The sequence below is a fragment of the Acomys minous genome (assembly GCF_964271855.1).
Source record: "Acomys minous genome assembly, chromosome: 15".
Classification (NCBI taxonomy): domain Eukaryota; kingdom Metazoa; phylum Chordata; class Mammalia; order Rodentia; family Muridae; genus Acomys; species Acomys minous.
Window position 1 is genome coordinate 18041606 of NC_140497.1, and position 21963 is coordinate 18063568.

General features: G+C 46.5%; 1 protein-coding gene across 6 annotated transcripts; it reads right to left on the bottom strand.

The window, feature by feature from the left end:
* Positions 1 to 9411: 9411 nt before the first annotated feature.
* On the bottom strand, positions 9412 to 16841 carry GOT1L1 (glutamic-oxaloacetic transaminase 1 like 1). 6 transcript variants are annotated; one of them, XM_084758250.1, is made up of 9 exons: positions 16669 to 16838; positions 14728 to 14909; positions 14075 to 14186; positions 13675 to 13784; positions 13333 to 13425; positions 13091 to 13241; positions 11995 to 12160; positions 10227 to 10369; positions 9412 to 9624 (listed from the first exon to the last, which is right to left on the bottom strand). In XM_084758250.1, exons 1-9 carry the CDS (start codon positions 16781 to 16783, stop codon positions 9482 to 9484), a joined length of 1215 nt encoding a protein of 404 aa, XP_084614376.1. In that variant the 5' UTR covers positions 16784 to 16838; the 3' UTR covers positions 9412 to 9481. The 6 variants fall into 6 exon arrangements, with proteins under 6 accessions (XP_084614376.1, XP_084614381.1, XP_084614377.1 ...); XM_084758255.1 differs by having other exon boundaries at positions 14728 to 14859; positions 16669 to 16798; XM_084758251.1 differs by having other exon boundaries at positions 14728 to 14989; positions 16669 to 16796.
* Between the last annotated feature and the right edge of the window lie 5122 nt (positions 16842 to 21963).

Below are 21963 nucleotides of genomic sequence, written 5' to 3' on the forward strand. Positions count from 1 at the left end.
CACACACACACACACACACACACACGTGCACACACCCACACACCCACTTGTGATCACAGATCCTAGCTGCCTTCCTTCCTAGGACCCAATGAGGAGCTCTGAAAACCTGAAAGAGGATGAAAAGATCTGTGCCCAGCGCCATATTCTTCTGTGGTCATAAAAGGAGGTGGTTACTAGGCTATTGATGACCAATTCTCAAGTTTAAAGTTCAGGTTTCTTGCCAGTGCCCAAGTTTGCTAAACATCGCCACCTGCTGTCCCAAAACTTGACGACCTCAAGACTCAGGGAGAAGGAAGGCAGGACCAAACCCCTGTGCCATTGTAACCCCTCTCTAACAAACCCCACTGATTTCCCATAGCCCTATGTTCCTTCTGCTGGCTGGACCACAGTGGTCCACCCATCGTTAACTTACTACTGATTAAACAGCTCACAGACCAAAATTCTGCCTCTGATCTCCTAACCTTGAGAGAGATCTGGAGCTGGGTGTGGTGACACACACCTTTAATCCCAGCACTTGGAAGGCAGAGGCAGGTGGGTCGCTGTGAGTTCCAAGCCAGCCTGGTCTACAAAGTGAGTTCAAGACAGCCAAGAGCCAAGCTACACAGTCAAATGTTGTCTCAGAAAACAAAACAAAACAAAAAAAGAGATCTGGAGTGGTTATTGCCTAGAACCACTCCCACTCCCTGCCCCCGACCCATGCTTTCTCTGAGACATGGCCTTCTGTAGCTTAGGCTGGCCTCACCTTTTCTGTGTAGCTGGGGAACTTTTTGATCCTTCGGACTTTGAGTGCTGGGCCTATAGGTATGTGTCCCTCCACCTGTGATTGTTGTTGGTGGTGCTTGTTTGTTTTGGTGTTAGGGATGGAACCCAGGACTTTGTGCCTTCTAGACAAGCACTGTGCCAACCACATCCCAGTCACAGACCTGGGAACCTTTTTACAAAGTCATGGTAAACTCTGGGCACTGGGCTGGTGAGGTGGCACAGCAGGTAAAGGTGCCTGGTGCCTAGCCCGAGGATGTAAGTTTAATCTCCAGGCCCCATGTAATAGAAGGAGACAGCAGAAACTGGAAAGTTGTCACCTGACCTCCATACTGCATCATGGCATGGATGTATACAACACACACACACACACACACACACACACACACACACACACACACACACACGAAAGAAGGAAGGAAGGAAAGAGTATTTTTGAGATGGGGGTCTCACTATGTTGCCACAGTCATGCTAAAACACAAGGCCATTCACAGTAGTCCATGCATTCCAGTTCCTCTGAGGTGTGGGCAGTAGGATGTTTAGTTTGAGGTCAGCCTAGACACACAGTGAATTCCAACACAGCTGGAGTTGCACAGCGGAGCACGGTCTGAAAGCCAGGTGTTTTTGTGTTAAGTCTCAAACCCTGGGACAAACGGTTGAGATGCCTACTTAACATATCGGAGTGGACCTGACTGCCAGGTTCTCCTAGCACCCCTCAGTCCCTACCTGTTCCAGGGTATGGCCCTCCCTCTATGCCTCTCGCCTCCATCCCCCCCAACCCTCCCACCCCCTGCCAACTCTCCAGCCCAGGAAGTAGGCTGTTCTCCCCTGAGAGGCTCTTCCTTATATAATCCAGCCATTTTGGTTACCTGACCACCTTTAAAAGAGAAAACTTTCTGCCCTCTTGGCTGTTGTACCAGGTCCCCTTCTCTGCTCTCCCTTCTGCCCCCACCCCCTCCTCACATGGCTCAGGGACATGTGCACTCTGGACTCTCCCAGCTGTCTCTGCCTCTAGCTGTGCTCTCTCTTTTATCTATAGTAGCTAAGGACATTGAACATGTCTTTAGGTGTTTCTCAGCTGTTCCATTCTCCTCTGTTGAGAATTCTGTTTAGCTTTGTACCCCATTTTTAAAAAGATTTCATTATTTGTAGAGTATTCTGCCCACGTGTATGCCTGCACACCAGAAGAGGGCACCAAATCTCATTATAGGTGGTTGTGAGCTACCACATGGTTTCTGGGAATTGAACTCAGGACCTTTGAAAGAACAGACAGTGTGTTCTTAACCTCTGAGCCATCTCTAAGGCCTGTATCCCATTTTTAAATAGGATTATTTGGTTTGTTGATGTTTAATTTCCTGAGTTCTTTATATGTTTTGGACATTAGCCCTTTGTTGGATGTAGGGTTGGTGAGGATCTTCTCCCAGTCGGTAGGCTGTTGTTTTCTTCTGTTGACAGTGTCCTTTGCCTTACAGAAGTTTTTCAGTTTCATGAGGTCCCATTTATTAATTATTGATCTTAGAGCCTGAGCTATTGGTGTTCTGTTCAGGAAGTTGTCTTCTGTACCAGTGAGTTCAAGGCTCCTTTTCACTTTTTCTTCTAACAGATTTAGTGTGTCTGGTTTTATGTTGAGGTCTTTAGTCCACTTGGACCTTAGTTTTGTGCAGAGTGATAAATATGGATCTATTTGCTTTTTTTTTTTTTTTTTACAAGTAGACCTCCAGTTAGACCAGCACCATTTGCTGAAAATGCTGAAAATGCTGTCTTTTTCTCCATTGTATGTATTTGGTTTCTTTGTCATATACATAAAAAATAAATAAATCTTTTTTTTAAAGTTGTAAAAAAAATGTAGAAAAAGCTGGGCTCAGCGGCTTATGCTTGTAATGCCAGGGCTCTGGGAGACAGAGGCAGGCAGATCTCTGAATTTGAGGCCAGCCTGGTCTACAAAGTGAGTCCAGTACAGCCAAGGCTATTGAAACCTATCTCATAAACAAACAAACAAACAAAAAGAAAGAAAATGTAAAAAAAAAAAAACTAATTGTATCTAACTATAGGACCCTCTAACTAGGAAACTCATTTTCATTGGAGGAACACAAGAAAGCTCCTGGGTAGTGAAGCTTTATATCCAGTGTTCTCCGAACTACGCACGCACGCACGCACGCACGCACGCATGCACGCACGGCCAAGATCTCTTATCCTAACTTCGGACTTTAAACTTTTGATCTTCTCACTTGCACCTCCCAGTTGCTGAGATTTCGAGCATATGGCTGCTTATGGTTATGTTGTGCTACGCAATCACTCCACGAGCAGAGCGACAACTCCCACCCTCCATACTGCCTCCCAGAAGCAGGATGGTATTGCATGAAGGGTACAGACTTCAGAGCCTGACCACGCTGCCTGTATTAGTCATTGTCCTCAAGAGGAAAAAGAACTGATGGAACAAATATATTGCATTTATTTGAATGATTGACATGGTATGGACAAGGGAATCTAACAACGGTTGCCTGCACACAGGAGAAGCTAAGAGCTCCGGTAGCTGCAGGCAGGCAGGATGCTGTGAGAGCCAAAGTTATGTTTTAAATTTTAATTACTGTGCCTAAGAGATCAATGAGCAAACATGCATCTAGCCTGTAAGCCGCTTGCCCAAGGACGGACACTTCCTGAAATGCTAACAGGTATTGTTAATGAGAGAGAACATGCTACATGTTTGCACTCCCCTAAACGAGTTTGTTTGACTCAACTGCACTTGATGTGCTTGACCACATGTAGGTGAGAGGTACATAGGCAGCAAACACATCAGGATGTATGCGGTGCTTCTGATGACAGCAGCATTTTGGTTTTGCCTTTTTAAGGCTGCAAAACCTTGAGATGATGCCATTTTCTGGGAACCCTAGAATGTTCCTGGCCAGTATTTAATCAAAGCTTGCTTCAAATTTGAATTAAAAAAAAATATGGACCTACCTGGTCTTTCTCTTGTGAATCTCGGGTTTGACGATGCCACAACACTGTGTTCCCCACAAGACTTTGTTGTGGCTGGGCTCCCAACAGAAGGTGTCGCCCATGTTGGGGGAGGGTCTTCTCTGCTCAGTTAATGCTTCCAGAAAATGCCTTCACAGATCAGATCCAGTCAAACTGATAGCCAAGATCAACCATAGGACTTGCCAGAGGCTTGAGAGCTTATAGACAATCCAGGTGGGGAGGAAATTGCTGCTTTCTTAGCCATCCAGAGATTCTAGGGACCGGACAACGAGGCCTCATGGGGGTTACTAAGTATTCTGTGTGGAGCAAATTCACTTCTTTGTGGCCTGGGTCACATTTGGAGGGACTCAGGGATGTGCTGGCCTTGTCAGGAAGAGAAGACCAGACAGAACCCAGGCTGCTGGTGTTAGTGTACAGGAGATTCAGCTGGCTGGCCTTCCTGGTCCTAGCAATTGCTTATGTTATCACCTGCCACCTCCAGGTGTGTACCAGTTAAAAGGTCCACCCTCCACCTGACCCCACCCCCAGCCTCCCTCTGTCCCCCATCCATTTTTTTTCTCTCTCTGTCCTGGGGGCCCCCTTTCTCTCCCTGAGCTCCCCCACCCACCCACTGTCTGTCCTTTCTCTAGGCCCATTTCCCCTTTCCCACAATAAATCTCCTTTATACCAGATCTGTTGCATGGCACAAGTCCTCAGGGAATTACACCTTGCCATGGGCCTGCCATGGGGCCACCTCGCTGCTGCCGTATCATCCTTACATATCATAAAAGCTTGCAGGAGGCCCGCCACCCCTCAACACTTATGGGGAGGGTAGAAAGGTGCTGCTGGACAGAAGTGACGTGATGGCTAAAGTTTACATTACTGTACTTAAGTGAGCTATAAAACCAAGAATGCCTCCAACCTGTAAGCCCCATTTGCCCAAGGACAGATAACTTCCTGGAATGCTGGGGGCTGTTGTTCATGTAAGATAACAAGCTACTGGTTTTTGTTTCTGTAAACAAACTTGGTTGCCTCAGCTGCACAGGATGTGCTTTTATCACAGGGAGGTGGGAGGTACATAGACAGGAAGTACGTCAGGTTTTGCCTTTATAAGCTTCTGACTAAAGTAGTGCCATTCTCTCAGAATTCTGGATATGGACCTGGCCAGTGTCCGTTGCCCTGGCTAGTATTTAATAAAACTTGCTTCAAATTTGGATGTAAAATTCTGGTAGGGGGGCTAGAGAAGTAGCTCAGGAGTTAAGAGCACTGTCTGCTCTTTCAAAGGTTCTGAGTTCAATTCCCAGCAACCACATGGTGCCTCACAACCATCTATAATGCAATCTGGTGCCCTTTTCTGGACTGCTATCACACATGCAGGCAGAATACTGTACCAATAATAAATAAGTATTAAAAAATTCTGGTAGGGAGCCAGGTGTGGTGGCACATGCCTTTTAATCCCAGCACTCAGCAGGCAGAAATAGACGTATCTCTGTGAGTTCGAGGCCAGCCTGGTCTACAAAGTGAGTCCAGGACAATAACTCAGAATTTGAAGGGACCAGTGGGAAACTATAGACGCGGCCACAGGCAGCCTCAGAGATCTGAGTAAATTTCACCTGCATGATGACAAGCTCTGCAGGTCGTCTAGATGCACACCCCCCCCCCCCACCTCAGCATGGCCCTGGGGTGGCATGGCCCTCAGGACAGCTAAGTTCATCTGAAGACCAGCATCCAGCTGGCCATGGTGGGAGCACACATCTGCAATCCTAGGCCTTTGGAGGCTGAGGCTGGAGGTTGAGCAGTTGGGTGCCAGCCGGGATTACAAAGAGCTTTATTCAAAGTGGAGGGGAGAGGGGAGGAGGGCGGGCAGGCGGCTGGCATCAGGCATTGTTTGCACCTTGGACTACTTCATTCTCAGTGTGCCACTCTCAACACCCTTACCCTGACCCACTCTGGAGAGCATCAGAAGTCATCCTCCCCAGCCCCCATACCTCCTCCCACCCCCCTACCCCCCATACCTCCTCCTACCCTCCACTCCCCCCCCCCCCCCCCCGTGCCCTTTGGAAATATGGTTGTCATCAGTAAAGCAGATCCAGGTTGAAACGGCCTCCAGCTCGGGCCACAGAATCTGACGTTTCTAGCCAGCCGTGGCGGCGCACATCTTTAACTCCAGCATTTGGGGAGGCAGAGGCAGACGTATCTCTGTGAGTTCGAGGCCAGCCTGGTCTACAGAGTGAGTTCCAGGACAGCCAAGGCTACACAGAGAAACCCTGTCTTGGAAAAACAACCAGGAAACAAGGGTTTGACATTTCTGTAGCCACTAGGTGTGACTGCCCCTTAAGTTCAGGTGGTAGGCAGGTCGTCTCGAACAGGTTTCCTTGTTCTGTGAAATGTTTCAGAGTCCACTCCCGTTCAGCTATGTTAAGATTCTGTTAAGCCTGATAGGATGCAACTCTTCACCAATTAGGTGTCCTCAAGGTAGTAGGGATAATTGGCTCAGGGAGGAACCATTGAGAGCCCTGTAGTGCCTGCTTGGAACAGGGCATGTGATGTGCAAAGCCCATGAGTTTGAACACGTGAGGGTAATGGGGTTGATATATTAGGATTCTCTACAGGGACAGAAATGATAGAAATATACATACATATATATGTATAATATACTTAACTACATAAATACACACACACACACACACACACACACACACACACACACACACACACGGAAAGTACAGGACCCTGATTGAGCAGGATGGTAAGACTTCACCTCAGTGACTTGTTAGAGCACTGAATGAAACGATGGGATTAAATATCTTAGAACAGTGCCCCTCTGTATTACAGTAAACTCTACAGCACAGTAACTGCCAACAAATATGAACCTGTAGGTGACTGTTCCTCCCTTCTGGGGTTTATTGACAATCTCTGGAACCTAAACCTGGGATTATTTCCAAAAGTGAAAATGTTTCCCTTCTCGTTTTAAGTCCAATCCACAATGCAGCGATTGAAAGACTAACATTGCCCACTGGCCGCCATTCCTAACAGGTCACTTGTCTTTAGTCCTTTCATGTTATCTGTGGCTTACGTGCAATGCACTTTAGTATTATTGTTATCCTTTTATTGTTTTTGAGACAAGGTATGATGGTTAATCTCAAATGTCAACTTGGTGAGATCTAGAATTTCTTGGGAAATGGGCCTCTGGGCAGGCCTATGACAGATTATCTTGAATAAGTTAATTGAATCTGGAAGATTCATCTACTATGGGTGGTTCCATTCCCTGGGCTAGGATTTTGCAAAAAAAAAAAAAAAAAAAAAAAGGAAAAAATGATCTAAAAATAACCATTGCTGTTGTCTACTCCTTGACTGGAGAAACAACATGTCCAGCAGGAAAATCGACCTCTTTTGAAACATGCAGTTACAGTAGGACCTGTGTTTAAGGGATGAACCAATAGCTCCGCCTTAACACAATTTCTTCCTCCACTCCACCTAGCCACCAACTCACATACCTATAGCCTAGTGATTAGCCTTATGGATAAATGCACCACCTAAAGTGCTTAGCTCACCGTCAGCAGCCTTCACCTCCTTCCTGTCCTTCATCAGGACCTGTGCCACACCAGCCTCTCAACTTCCCACTCTATCACTCTTCTTATACACAAATTCTTATTAATTGAGGTTTATTATGTATACATGTACATCTTTATATGTATATATGCGTATTTTAAAGAGAAAGGGTCATGTCTACATATAGCTTAGGATGGCCTTGAACTCACCTCCCAAGTGCTAGAATTACAGATGGATAGCATCATACTTGGTAAAAAGTGAGGTATTGTTTGACATGCAGTAAGTTGCACATGTTTGAAGCCTGCGATCTGATGAGTTTTGAGATGTGCGTGCATCTGTGAGTCATCACCACCATGAAGTTAGTGACATATCTGTCACTTCTCTCTAAAGGTTCTTTGTAGCCATTGGTGATCCCTCCCTGTTCCCTGCCCCAAAACTGCCCTTAACATCCAAGACAACCAATTATTTGCTCATTTAAAAGTACTGTATTATGCTGGGTATGGTGATGCATGCTTTCAGGCCTAGCACTTGGGAGACAACAACAAGAAGATCTCTGTGAGCTTGAGGCCAGTGTGGTGCACATAGCACTTCTGTGCCAGGCAAGACTACGAAACAAAAACAAGCCAACAAACATAAACAGTTTTTTTTAAAGTGTTCATTTTGTTGTTGCTTAGTTCATAGTTGTTAACATATTCTGGATATAAGTCCTTTATCAAGAAAATAATTTGTAAATACTCTTCCTGTTCTTTGGCTTCCCCTTTCCTTCCTTTAAGGATGACTCACAAAGCAGCCCTGAGTTTAGATGGTTGACAAGCACATGTGACTCTAGTTCCAGGGAGATGTGCCCCTGGCCTTCCCCCCCCCCCCCCACCACACTTGAGCTCATTTGCAAGGACCCACACACTTCCTCTTTAGCTTTTTCCTCCCTCCCTCCTTTCACATCTAACCTTTGTAGCATGATTTGTTGTGTTTCTTCTGTATCTTCGTAAGGAGTCAGTTATTCATAAACAGAAACAATTATTTTTGGACACTGTTCTGTTTCATTGATCTACTTGGGTTTTTTTTTTTTTTTAGATCACAAGACATTATCATAACTCGTAACACTTGAAATTAGATAGCATTAGCCACTGTGATTTGAGCTGTGCCTTGAATGGGAATGGCCCGCATAAGCTAATATAGTCGAATGTTTGCTTCCCAGTTGCTGGAGTTTTTTAGGAAGGACTAGGAAGTATGGCCTTGTTGGAGGTGTCACTGGGAGTGGACCTGGAGATTTCAAAAGCCTATGCCAGGAGGACTGGAGAGATGGCTCAGAGGTTAAGAGCACTGTCTGCTTTTCCAGAGGTCCTGAGTTCAATTCCCAGCAACCTCAAGGTGGCTCATAACCATCTATAATGAGATCTGATGCCATCTGGCCTTCTGGCAAACATGCAGGCAGAACACTGTATTTAAAAAAAAAAAAAAAAGGCCATGCCAGGCCCCCCTGTTTTCCTCCTGTCTGTGGCTCAGCGTGCCAGCTCTCAGCTACTGCTCCAGCCGCATGCTTGCCTGCCTGCAGCCATGCTCCCTGCCACAAGAGTTAGGGATTCACCCTCAAACACTGTAAAAAAAAAAAGCCCCCCAACCAAAATGCTTTCTTTTATAAGTTGCCTAGGTCATGGTGTCTCTTTGCAGCTACTGGACAGTAACTAAGACAGCCATTCAATGCTGACATATTTCAAAATTATTCTGCCAAGTAATTTTAAGCATTTACCCATGAATTCTAAGTCAGCCTTTTGATTTCTCAAACATGATTGATATTTTAGGGAGCTGCTTGAGCACAACTTAGCTGTGTTTCTGGAAGAAACACCATATGAATGTATACAACACAACTGAAACGATGTATACACACACACACACACACACACACACACACACCTTCCAGTATCGACTGACTTCAGTTTGCTAGTAGCCACATGGCTACAAACTGAACCATGCCCTATGAGGGTAATTATTCTTGCATTCCCCTCCCTGTATCTCCTGGGGTTGGAATCTAGGGCTCCAAGCATGCGTGGCATGTGTTGCACTGAAATCCCCCACCCATGGCCAGCACATTGCTTCATAAATAAATGAAAGAGTAAACATAGGAATGAATAATTAATTCAGGATTTTTTATTTCCAAAGACTCCATGAAGCTTTCATTGCAATCAGGGTCAGTTTTGAGGAGAGGACGCCCTTCTCAGCCCTCTGTTGACATCACAGCCTCATGGATGCTCTGCGTGATGTAGTCTATGTTCTTGGCATTGATGCAGGAGAAGTTGATCCTGCTGTTCTTGGGGATGTAGATGTGCTTCTTCTTGACCAGGAACTCTACCTGTTGGTCTATGAAGTCACAGGACTCAGAGTTTCTCTCAAGCTCAGGCAGAATCACACAGGATAAGAAGTCTCAGCATCTGCTGGGTCCTACAAAGGTCTCTAAAGCAATCCCCATTTCTCCAAGGATGTGAGGAAAGCCCCGAGCAAAGCTGTCAGTGCAACTCAGCATTAAAACCAAGATAGGAGGGCTGGAGAGATGGCTCAGAGGTTAAGAGTACTGACTGCTCTTCCAGAGGTCATGAGTTCAATTCCCAGCAACCACATGGTGGCTCACAGCCATCTATAATGAGATCTGATGCCCTCTTCTGGCTTGCAGGCAGAATACTGTATACATAATACATAAATAAATCTTAAAAAAAAAAACAAAAAAAAAAACCCAAGATAGGAAAGATGTTTTCTTCCAGGTTGCCAAAATCAAATAGCCAAAACATTATGAATGAAACATTTTTATAATTCCTGATTGTTTCATGGTTCTTCTTGCTGTATGTAGTTTATTGTATTTATGTGTAATACAATAAACATATGTAAAAAAAATAATAATGGAAAAAACAAACAAACTCTCAGCTCTGAGGTCAGGAAGGAGAGAGTCACCCCATCCTGGAACTTACAGTTAAGTCCCAGATATCCATGGGCCCCACTCTGTTGGGTGATGTGATTCCAGGACCCAGGGGTCCCCAGGAGCCGGAGCTTCTCCTTCACCTTCTCCTTGACCAGCATGATGTTCTCCACAACACTTTTTAGACTGTGCTTCCTGCCAAGAAATCAGACTGCATTGCCTCCTTGCTTCCCAATGCATTGCCGTCTCTTCCTACCTTTCCACACCTGACCGTGTCAGGAAGCACATGAATGGAACCTGGCTCCGTAGTGCCTAATGGTGGGAAAGGAGGTTGGATCTCTGTTGTTGTTTGGGTCTTAAATGTCTCCGAAAGGCCTGTGTGTTAAAGGCTGTGTCACTATTGGTTGTGGAAGGAAGTTAGGCCACTAGGGACTAGTAGGATTTCTCCTTTGTTTTCTCCGTTTGCTTTATGGGCATCATAAGGTGAGCATGTTACCCCAGACTCTCTCTACCATGGTGTGTTGCCTCCCCTTAGAATCAAGTGACTCTATCAGTTGAATTTCCAAAACTGAGTCGACACAAGTCTGCCCTTTCTTTTTGCAGGGAGGAGTGTTAGCCATCTGAGGTATTTTGTTGTAGTAACAGGGAGCTGAGTAACATGGCCCCCTATTAATTTAAGCATGCAGACTCCCAGATTTTGTCAGATTTTAGTGTGTGTAGGTCAGAGGACAACTTGCAGGAGTAGGTTCTTTCTTTCTTTACACCATGTGGGTCAAGGGAACCATCAAGTCTTGGGGTCATCAGCTTTGGCAGCAAGTACCTTTACCTGCCAAGCAATCTTGCAGGCTCAAGACCTCTCCTTTGTGTTCTCTCTCTCCCTCCCCCCCCCCTGTGTGTGTGTGTGTGTGTGTGTGTGTGTGTGTGTGTCTGTGTCTCTGTTTCTCTGTCTCTGTCTCTCTCTCCCTCTCTCCAACTCTCTCTTTTTTTCCCAACTCTCTTTCATGTGAATGTGTTTGTATACAAAATAATGGGTTTCATCTCAGTGCAGTCTGGAAGTGTTCCTATAGATCACTGGCTTATGTCCAAAGTAAAGGTGTATAGTGAGACTGCTGGAATTTTGGTTTCTTAAAAAAATAAACCCACAGAAGTATTATAAGAATATGTTTTTGTTTTAATCCCAGGTGTGGGGAAATTGGGCTTTGCAGCAGCTGACTATAATTTGTCTTGTGCTCTAGCAAAGGCATGGTTTTGCCAGCTGCAGATAGTTTCTGAGATTGTGTGGAATTCTGGGAAAATTTCAGAGGGTATATAAATGCTAGAGCCCTGCTAAGTGGGGGTTAGTGCTTGTTGGTCATTCAGGGTAGGTTACTTGATGTTTGTTAGTAGTCATGCTCAAAGAAGAAACAAGATGATAGAAATTAGACTCAGGGCGCTCTCTCCTCTCTCTCTCTCTCTCTCTCTCTCTCTCTCTCTCTCTCTCTCTCTCTCATCATCATCATCATCATCATCTTTTCTTCCCTATCTAATGATAGGGGTGGGAGTGGGGGGTGGGGTGGGAGATAAAGGGTAGGAAAAAGAAGAACTCACAAAATAGTAAAAGACAACTACAAAGGTGCTACTATTGTCCTCTCCTAAAAGGTAGGGAAACCCTTGGCATAGCTAAAGCCATGGCACCCACAGAAGGCCCTCAGGAAAACTGAATAAATGTGTGGATAAATAAGCGGGAATAAAGAAGCCACAGAGGAGAAAAGAAATCCTCAGTAAACCCTGTGAGCCAGTCACGTCAGCTGGGACTCTCCCCCCTCCCCCCCACCTCTTACCACTCTCCGAACAGAGCCGGGTTGCAGAGGATGGTGGTGATTACCCGAGCCCCCGTGGAAGGAGGGCTGTGCCACAGGGCCTGGACATAATTCATCATCTGGGAGAGGACACACAGCAGGTGCTGGTTGCTGAGGGCTGCCACGGCGAGGATCCCCACTCCTTCATCTGCAGCACGGAGAGTACAGCCTCGCCCTCAGTCTCCTACACCCTTCCCGCCAAGAAAGAGTTAAACTAGGAGCGGCAGCTCAGACCAGCCCGGGTGGTGTTTGGCCCCAAAAGTTTTCCAAGCCTCTCTGGCAGAAGGAAGAGCACGGGTGCCTATGCCAGAGTGCTCAAGGAGGAAAGAGCTGGAAAGATTGTTAAGTACCTCCTCCTCATCCTCCAGCTGAGGAGGCAGAAGCTCCTCAGTTTAACTAGTAGGTTTAATCAGAGGTCAACTCCTAGCTTTTTGCTGTTCACTGCCTCCACTGTGATTTCTCTGAAGTCCTAGGCTTCTTCCAGGGGGTATGTGATATAAAAACAAAAAACAAAAACAAACAAACAAAAAAACACCAACAACATTTATCCCCCCTGGCGTGGTGGCACACGCCTTTAATCGCAGCACTTGGGAGGCAGAGGCAGGCAGATCAATGTGAGTTGGAGGCCAGCCTGGTGTGCAAAACGAGCCTGTGCCAAGATAACACAGAAACACAGTCTCAAAAAACTAAAAAACACACAGCCCAAGCCAAACCAAAACATCTATCCTTTGGACGAGAGGTATGGGAAGGCAGGGGGCAAAACGTGAGGAAGTACATTGTTTGGTGTGTGGTGTCTGTGTGTGTGAAGGGTGGGGGAGACACATTATAAGAAACCCATTATTTTATAAACTCACTAAAAAAAAAAAAAAGAAACCAACACCACGGGCTGGAGAGATGGTGCAGCAGTTAAGAGCACTGGCTGCTCTTCCAGAGGTCCTGAGTTCAATTCCCAGCAACCACAGGGTGGCTCACAAACATCTGTCGTGGAATCTGATGCCCTCTTCTGATGTACACAAAAGTAACATCACTTGGGTGATGGGTGTTCCCCGTTTTGCTTGTCTTTCCTCTCATACCATACCATAAATGCCAAAGTTCTTGGATAGAGACTGACTGCAGAAGAACTCAAAGCCTAGAGATACAAAGTGCTGTAAGAGTCTGGTGTCTTCTTCCAGGTCCCCAGTGGATAACCCTTGACAGGGAATGTCAAAGAAGGGAAATATCTCCTTGTTCTGCAAGAGAAAGAAGGCACAACAAGTGTGAGGCTGATGGCGGAAAGCAGACGGGAAAGACGGAGAACTTGTGGCAGGAAGCTACGCTGACCTTAATGGTGGACATTAGCTTCACCGACTGCTCTTGTGTGAACCTGCAGTCAATGATGTTCCCAATCACAAGGATACTGCCATCTGGGATGTGCTGCAGGAAGTCAGTGTCTTATCAAGGTACCAGCAGAGGTGACCCAGGGTGGGGGATGGGGGGGGTTCAGGGTTGGGGGGCTGAGGGGGGGGAGGGTGGTTTAGAGGAGAAACAGTCCCATTGGTTTGCTCTCACTGAAAAGCCTGGCAAATCCAAACCCAGCAGAGGTCTCTCGTGACTGGGAAGAATAGGCTGTTGGCCAGGCCTGGGGGGGGGAGATTCTGAATTGGGGGACCCCTGCCCATCTACCTCTATCACTTCAAAGAACAAGCAGGGGTCTGAGCACAGATCCTTGGGGTTCCAGATGGAGTATTCGTAAACTGTAAAACCCATGTCCTGGAAGATGAGTCCATAGTGCTCTGTGGGAACATAGAACCCCCATCACTAGCTGGGGTTCCTGTGGAAAGGAGAAACAGAGGGAGGCAGAGATACCAGAGAGCGGGGGGGGGGGGGGGGGGGGCAGGGGCGCTGGGGGGGGAGGGGTGGAGGATTACTGACTGATGTCAGGATAACAACAGGAAAAGGATGGACGTAGCTTGGCATAGGCACCATTAAGTGGCAGTAAGAGTGGAGGTTACACATGGGGCCGGAACTGGGGACAGGATGCAGGGTCTTCCACTCCACTGCCCATTTCCCGGGTGACACTCACCCTTTTGACATGAGATGATACAAACGACTTTCAAATTCTTACGCCACATCTTGAGGAACTGGGCCCCGAGCTGGAAGGCCCCACTCTCACCAACAGTCTGTACACCCCCTACCTGCCAGCAAGCAGTATGGGAAAGAAGCATTTGAAAGGGGCAGTGGTAACACTAGCACAACCTAAAGTAGATTTTTGTCTTATTTTTGATGCTGGGTGTAGGACCTTACACATTCTGAGCAATCCAGCCTTTTTCTTTCCCTTTTTTTTTTTTTTTTTTTTTTTTTTTGGTTTTTCGAGACAGGATTTCTCTGTGTAGCTTTGGCTGTCCTGGACTTGCTTTGTAGACCAGGCTGGCCACGAACTCACAGCGATTCTCCTGTCTCTACCTCCTGAGTGCTGGGATTACAGGTGTGCGCCACCGTGTCTGGCTCTTTTCATCTTTCTATTGAAATGATCTATTTACAGTTTTCAAATCAGCGGTGTGAGCGGGTGTGACTGAGTGACTGAGTGCTGCACACTTTGCTTTGAATCCCATCCTTTGTCCCTGAATGCTGTGGAATTCCAGAGTCTTGGGCATGGCCTCTGTCAAAAAGGCTGCTCTTGCATAGTCCCTTGTGGATTAAGGTCAAGCAGCCCCGCATCTCCTCTTTGTGGCTTACCCTTTTCTCTGCAATAGCTGGGCTGTGCTTTCCAAAGAGAAGCTCCAAAGAGGCTTGGATGAATGATTCCATACCCAACAAGGGCAAATACTCATAGTTCAGAGAGGGGTCCTGTGCAATCTGCTGGCGGGTCTTGTGCACCACAAGAGAAACCCAGGGCTGGCCGTTATCGCTCATGCAGACTGTGGAGAAACTTCAAAGGGAGCTCTGGACACCTGACCTCAGGATCTCGGAGGCTGCCAGCTCCATGGCTCCGCAGCAGCTAGCAAACCACAAATCTTGCCTGTGTTCATTGGAGCTTTGGAAAGTAGCCCATGAAAGCTTACTTTTTTTCCCTCCATCCCCTCTTGTTTTCCTTCTTTTCATAAAACTATGCTGTTAGTGATTGTGTTTCAAAACAAAACACCACCACCACTACCACCACTACCACCACCACCACCACTACCACCACTACCACCACCACCAAAACCCACAGCTAAATCAGATATGGTAGCTCGTGCTTGTCACCCCAGTACTGAGGAGGTGGAGGCAGGAGGATCATTTTTTAGGCAAGCATTGCCCCAGGTGAGTTTCAGGTCATCCTGAGCTATAAGCAAGATATGGTCTCAAAAACAAAACCACCTTTAATCCCAGCACTCGGGAGGCAGAGGCAGGCGGATCGCTGTGAGTTCGAGACCAGCCTGGACTACAAAGCGAGTCTAGGACAGCCAAGGCTACACAGAGAAACCCTGTCTTGAAAAACCAAAAAAAACCAAAAAAACAAAAAAACAAAAAAACAAAAACAAAAACAAAAACAAAAACAAAACCACCAACAAAACAAATGGTTGTCTTGTTTTCATCTTAAAGGTTGCAATTTACATACAAAGTGAATTAGGCCTGGATGAAGTTAAAGTCCACTGTGGCTTTCATGGTGGCAAGGCCTGATTCCATATTAGGAGGGCTCTCTTGGTCTCTCTCTTTCTGTGTGTCTGTCTCCATCTATCTCTGTCTCTTTTCTTGCCCCTCCCCCCTCTAGTATCAAGCATCTCAGGCTGGCTTTGAACTTGCCAAGGAGCTGAGGATGACCTTGAACATCATCCACCCCTCAGGTGCTCGGATTACAGCATATGCCATACCTCGTTGACTTGCTGGGGACTGCGGGCAGGGCTTCAGGAGTGCTGTGGAAGCACTCTACCCCTCGAGCTACATTCCCCTCAGAAGGCTTAATTTCTTGATTCAAGAGCAAGGGCAGTGGCAGCTCAGTGGTTAGGAGGAGCACACACTGCTCGGAAAGAGGACTCAAGTTCAGTCCTCAGCACTCATGTCAGAAGCAGTCCATAACCACCTGTCAATCCAGCTCTCAGTGGGTGGGTGAGTGGGGTCTCCAATGCCTCTGAGTATCTCCTTGCACACTTGCACAGATGCACACACACACACACATTTTCTCTCATACACACACATACAATTAAAAAAAAAACCTTAAGAAAACAAAACAAACAACAAAAGAATGAGAGAGAAGCAAGGCAGGATGGCACTTCCAGTACTTGGGAGGTGGAGACAAGACCAGAACCTGCTCAAGACCATTTTCAGCTAAATTATGAGTTCAAGGCCAGCCAGGTTCACAGGGGATGGTAAAAACAACAACAACAACAACAACAACAACAACAACAACAACAACAACCAAACCCACAAAACCCCAGAGAGAACTGGGAGGAGCAAGAGATGATGCAGTAGTAGATAAAAAGTGAGGGCAGGAAGAACACTTTGGCTCCTCCCTTATTCCAAGAAGTCCCCAGCAAAGGGCACCCGGCATGGGATGACTTGGGACCTTCACTGTTCTTTTCTGCTTGGGGAAGTTCTGCTAATAAACTGAAACCTTTCCCAGTGCACTGGGATGGGCTATTTATTCTTCAGCCCTCCACTGGGGCCACTGCCCCACATAGAAAATGACTTGGCTCCTACCTCGGTAGGCCAAGAACAACTTGCCAGGGTATTCGTCTTGCCTGTAGATCTTCAGCAAGCTGCCTTCCAGCTTCTGGGCTTGGGGGACATCCCTGAACACAGAAAGACTGGACATAGTTGAGCAGGCCTCTTTCTCCCAGAACCTTGGCAGAGACTAATGGGCAATGGGTTGTCAGAGCAACAGAACCTCAGGACTCCCAGTCTCCATGGTGCCCATGTTTAGGGACGGGGGTGGGGGGGTCACAGGAACATTCCATGGTACTGGAGGAGAGTCCCCTGGGAAAATAGACATCAGGGAAGAATGAAAAAGGACATGGGAGTCCCAGGCACTTTCCTTCCTAATTCTCTGCCTTCTATAGCCCCAAGCCATCCAACTGAAATAACAAGTCAGTTTCTAGAAAAGCAGGAGGAGGCTGGCAGCCAGTGAGCTGGGTAGGGCTCCCCCAACAGAAGCAAACATCCCACAGCACAGGTGTCCAGCAGTGCCAACCCAGGGATACACGCTCTGCTTCCATTTGCAAAGGAGTTCGGGTAAGAGGTCAAACTATACTGCGATGCAAGTGGGGAAAATTGAATTTGCTTTTCACTGCTGGGATTAAAGGCGTGTACCATCCCACCAACCTTGGTCCCATTCTTTATCACAGCAACAGAAAACAAACTCCCAGCCAGGTGGAGGTGGGGTATGCCTTTAATAGCAGCACACATGTATGCTGCATAATACTGTTCACTTAACATTTTAGCTGTGAGACTCTTAAGAGGTTCACCAACACAATCTGCAAGTAATGGGACTAGAGAAATGGCTCAGCAGTTAAGAGCACGTGCCGCTCTTACAGAGGACCCAGGTTTGATTCCGAGGACTCAGGCGGTGGTCTACAATCACCCATAACTCCAGTTTTAGGCCATTTGACATCTTATTTTGACTTCGGTGGGCACTATGCATGCACGAGAGTGCACATACAGAGAAGCAGACGAAACACTTATATACATAAAATTAAATATTAAAAAAAAAAAATCTCAAATGAGCTTGAGGGGGTGACTGAGAGGGAAAGAAACTGTTCCCAGGGCGAGTCCAACTCCAGATGCAGTTTTTACTGGCTGTGTTTTCTGTGGTTCCTTTGGCCGTGCAGTCATGGCAGCTTTAGCTTTTCTCCCCAGCTAGCTCTGGGGAGAACCCAAACACAGAGCATGAATATAAAGATACACGTTTTGGAGATCTTTATTGGCAACACCAACATAAAACTAAATGCCAGTGACAGAGACATGGTATATGAATAGGAAATAGCTATGTACTGGAATCCTGTGCTAGCTGTTATAGATAGACCTAAATGGACCAAGGTAGGGAAAAAAAAAACCCACAAAGACACATTAAGTTAAAAGCAGGAAAATACTGAATTCAGAGAAAAGTAGGGAGAGATTTCGGGATGGGAGAGAAAAGATATGTTTGCATACATGTATATGTATGGATTCTCTTGAAGGATTCATGAGGTAAGAGAAGACATATTTGCATACGTATATAGGTATGGATTTTCTTGAAGGATACATAGGGGTAGAAAAGATATATTCGCATGAGTGTGTATGTATAGATTCTCTTCAAGGATACTTAAGGGGCCTCTGGAAAGTAGAAATGGATGTTTGATGGAAAAAGCAAGAAGGAAATATTTTTTTTCCCCACCGTTTGTGTTTGTTTGCTTTTCTTCTCACAGCACCAGACCCAGGAAAGCCGTTAATTTATGAGTTATATCTCTAGCACTGCACTTTTTATTCTATTTTGAGACAGGGGCCTCAAGTTAGCCAGGGACAAGTTAGCTAGGCTGGCCTTAAACTTTCATTCTCCTGCTTCAGTTTTTGGATAGGGATTACAGCAAGCCTTAAGGAAAGGAGCCTTAGGGTTTACAACCACGGCCAGCTCCACCTTCACCTTAATTTTTTTTATTTTTAGTTGTATGTATATTGATGTCTCACTTGCATGTATGTCAGTGCTCTACATGTGTGCAGTACCCATTGGGACCAGAAGAGGGCATTAGGTTCCCTGGAACTGGAGTTACAGAAGGTGATGGGCTGCCATGTGAGTATTGGGATTTGAACCAGGGTCCTCTGGAAGAGCAGCCCGTGTTCTTAACTACTGAGCCATTTCTCCAGGTCCCCAGCTCTGCCTTTTAAATGTTGAGTTATGCACGTAGGTTTCCAACTCCCTGCCTTTAATCCTAGCACTGAGGGAGGCAGAGGCAGGTGATTGCTGTAGACCTAGTCTACAAAGAGAGTCCAGGACAGCCATGGCTACCCAGAGAAACCCTGTATGGAATAAAAACAACAACAACAACAACAACAACAACAACAAAACAAACAACAACAATAACAACAACAACACCTCACCTAAATGCTGAAGAATGTTGAGTTATGAGAGTTGTAAAGAAAAACAAGTGCACTGCTGGCAGAGGAGCCCACACATTTGGAAAGAACCCCCATTTACAATGAAGAGCTGTCTTATCTGTCAGAGAGTTCAAGATACATGAACAGGTCCTGCACAGGACATAGGATTTTCCAAAGCCATGTGAGGAATTATGTTCTCCAATATTTGGGCTTCATCTGGGAGGAATCACAAGTGAAGTGGCCTGGCCCCACTGTTGGAATAAACCTTGAACAAACTCTTTCGGACCCTGACCAACGAACTCTTCAGTCCCCTAAGTCTTGATGAAATCCCCGGTCTCAAGCCTGGCGTGGTGGCGCATGCCTGTAATCCCAGCACTCCAGATGGCAAAGGCGGGCGGATCTCTATGGATTCGAGGCCATCCTGGTCTACAAAGCGAGTCTCAGGATGTGGCCAGGCTGGCTTAGAACTCGCTGCGGCTAAGTACACCAGGTTGGCTCCAAACTCTTGAGAGTTTACTGCCTCTGGCTCCCCAGTGCTGTGGACAAAGGGCTTGCGTCACTACACCTGATTTTGTGCGGTTTTGTTTTCATTTTGTTGTTGTTATTGTTGTTCATGGACGTTTTTACCCGTATGTATCTGTGTGACTTTCGTGCCTGGTGCTGGGGGCAGCCAGAAGAGGAGGTAAATACTTGAGAGCTGCCATTGAATTCTGGGAATCGAACCTAGGACCTCTGGAAGAGGAGCCAGGCCTTTAACTGTTGAGCTATCTCTCCAGCTCGCCCCCAACCTCCCTCCCTTCCCCGTCCCTGCTTACTGTTACACAAAGACCACAGAGAGAGAGGCACGCATTCCACTCCCTCCGCAAACCTCTGCTGAGCCACAGCCAGCTCAGGCTGAGTCCCCTTGTTAGAGAACTCGGCTGTGGAGCCACAAGCATTTGCACCGCTTGCTTGCAGCGGGTCCGCCCCACTGCAGCCGGGGCACCACACCTGGCTAGGGCCGCCTACGGACTGGAGCAGCTGTGAGCTTTGCAGTTCTCAGCGGTTTACTCGCGCCTGCCGCCGCTGGGGGCACAGGTGACTTGGGTAGACCTAGGCAGAGGCGGCGCGGGGCTGCCATACCTGGCTGAGGTCTTAGGGACGCTAGAAAAGTCCACCTTCCTCAATCCATCACACCGTCCTCTCTGAGCGACCCCTTCCGCCCTCCTGAGGCTTGAACTCTGAGAAAGAAGCCCCAGGAGAGAGGGAGGATGACGTGGGAGAAGGGAAAATTTGTGGCTGTGCAGCATCTGTACTACAAATAGTGCCATGCTGTAGGCGGGAACCGATTCCAGGCTTAGAGTGGTGTCTTGAGAGCTGTGGTGGTCGTGCACAGCGTCTGCAAAAACCTTTTTTGAACTTTAAAACCGCGTTCAAAAGACAAGACTGTCTCTTGGTAGCTGTTTAGGAACAAGACACAAGGGAGCGCCAGAGAGCAGACAAGAAGATGCATCAGTTCTAGGGCGGGTGCAAGACAGTCTTTCTTTCTTTCTTTCTTTCTTTCTTTCTTCCTTTCTTTCTCCACTTAAAATTATTTTTTACATATACATTTATATTATTACACATATATAAATAAACTAGTATAGCAAGAAGAACCACGAAACAATCAGGAATTATATAAATGTTACATTCATAGTGTTTTGGCTACTTGTATTTGGCAACCTTGAAGAAAACATCTTTCCTATCTTGGTGAGTCTAAAATTCTGAATGTAAATCAATATCTATCATATCTCATCCCTATCAACTTAAAACATCTATCTAGACCTAAAAACATCTTAACCTCTAAATAACTAAACTTAGTTGTAAAACTAAACTGTCTGGTCCTCAACCCCATCATAGACTTAAGAAGGAATAAAATTAATTACCTGAGTAAACAGGAAGTGCAGGTTAGCAGTTTCCAAAATGGAAAAAAAAAAGATAATTTGCTTGAACAGTCACCCAAAACTCTATGATGTTTCTAATAGGGTATTTTCAGAGCTGAAATTGTAGGGGGCTGGAGCTAGCAGTTCCATTTAACTGATCTTCAGGGCCCCAGAAGTTACTCCGAGGACTTTGCACTTTTCCCAAAAACTTTTCGCTAAGTCCCCTCTCCCCTACCCCAAGACCATGAGATCCTCAAGCATAAATGGAGAAAGAAGAAGGAAATGGCAGAAGAAAAGCTACTTCCTCAGATTGCTTCAGAGTTTGGCCATAGTGCCTGGAAACAGTGGACCTCAGAGCTCTGGGTGAGGCTCAGGTGGCCATGACTGTGTTTGGAGAGGAACGGGAACACCCGAGAAGCCAGGGCTGCACTGTGAGAACTCTCGCCTTCCCAGACAACTACCAGCACCTCTCTTCTCTCTGGGCCCCAAGTTTAAAATTAAAGAGTGGGGAACTTGGCTTTTACAGTAGGATCAGGCAGGGTGACAGTGATTCCAGCACTTGGAAAGCTGAGGCTGGTGGGCCTTGTGAGCAGCGAGACCCTGCCTCGAAAGGCCCTCAACAGTAGAATACACATAGCAAACGACTACCATAGCATTTTATTACCGTATGTTAGTTGTACAAAGTAGTGGGTTACATTATGACTTTTCATACATGAACATTGATCATAACTGGCCTGTGCCTCACATGCATGCTTGGTGCATGAGAAGGCTAGAACAGAGACTCGGATGCCCAAAATTGGGGTTAAAGATAGCTATGAGCTTCTGTGTAAGTGCTGGAAACCAAGCTAGGATCCTTTGGATGAGTAACTGGTGCTCCTAACCACCAAGCCATCTCTCCAGCCTGCCTTTGAGACATTTTAACCTACAACCCAGACTACATATGTGGAAGAGAGCATGGCAACGTTTGTCTTTCAGAGTTTAGAAACTCTGTCCCTGAAGAGGACAGAATTTGGTTTTTCTTTGT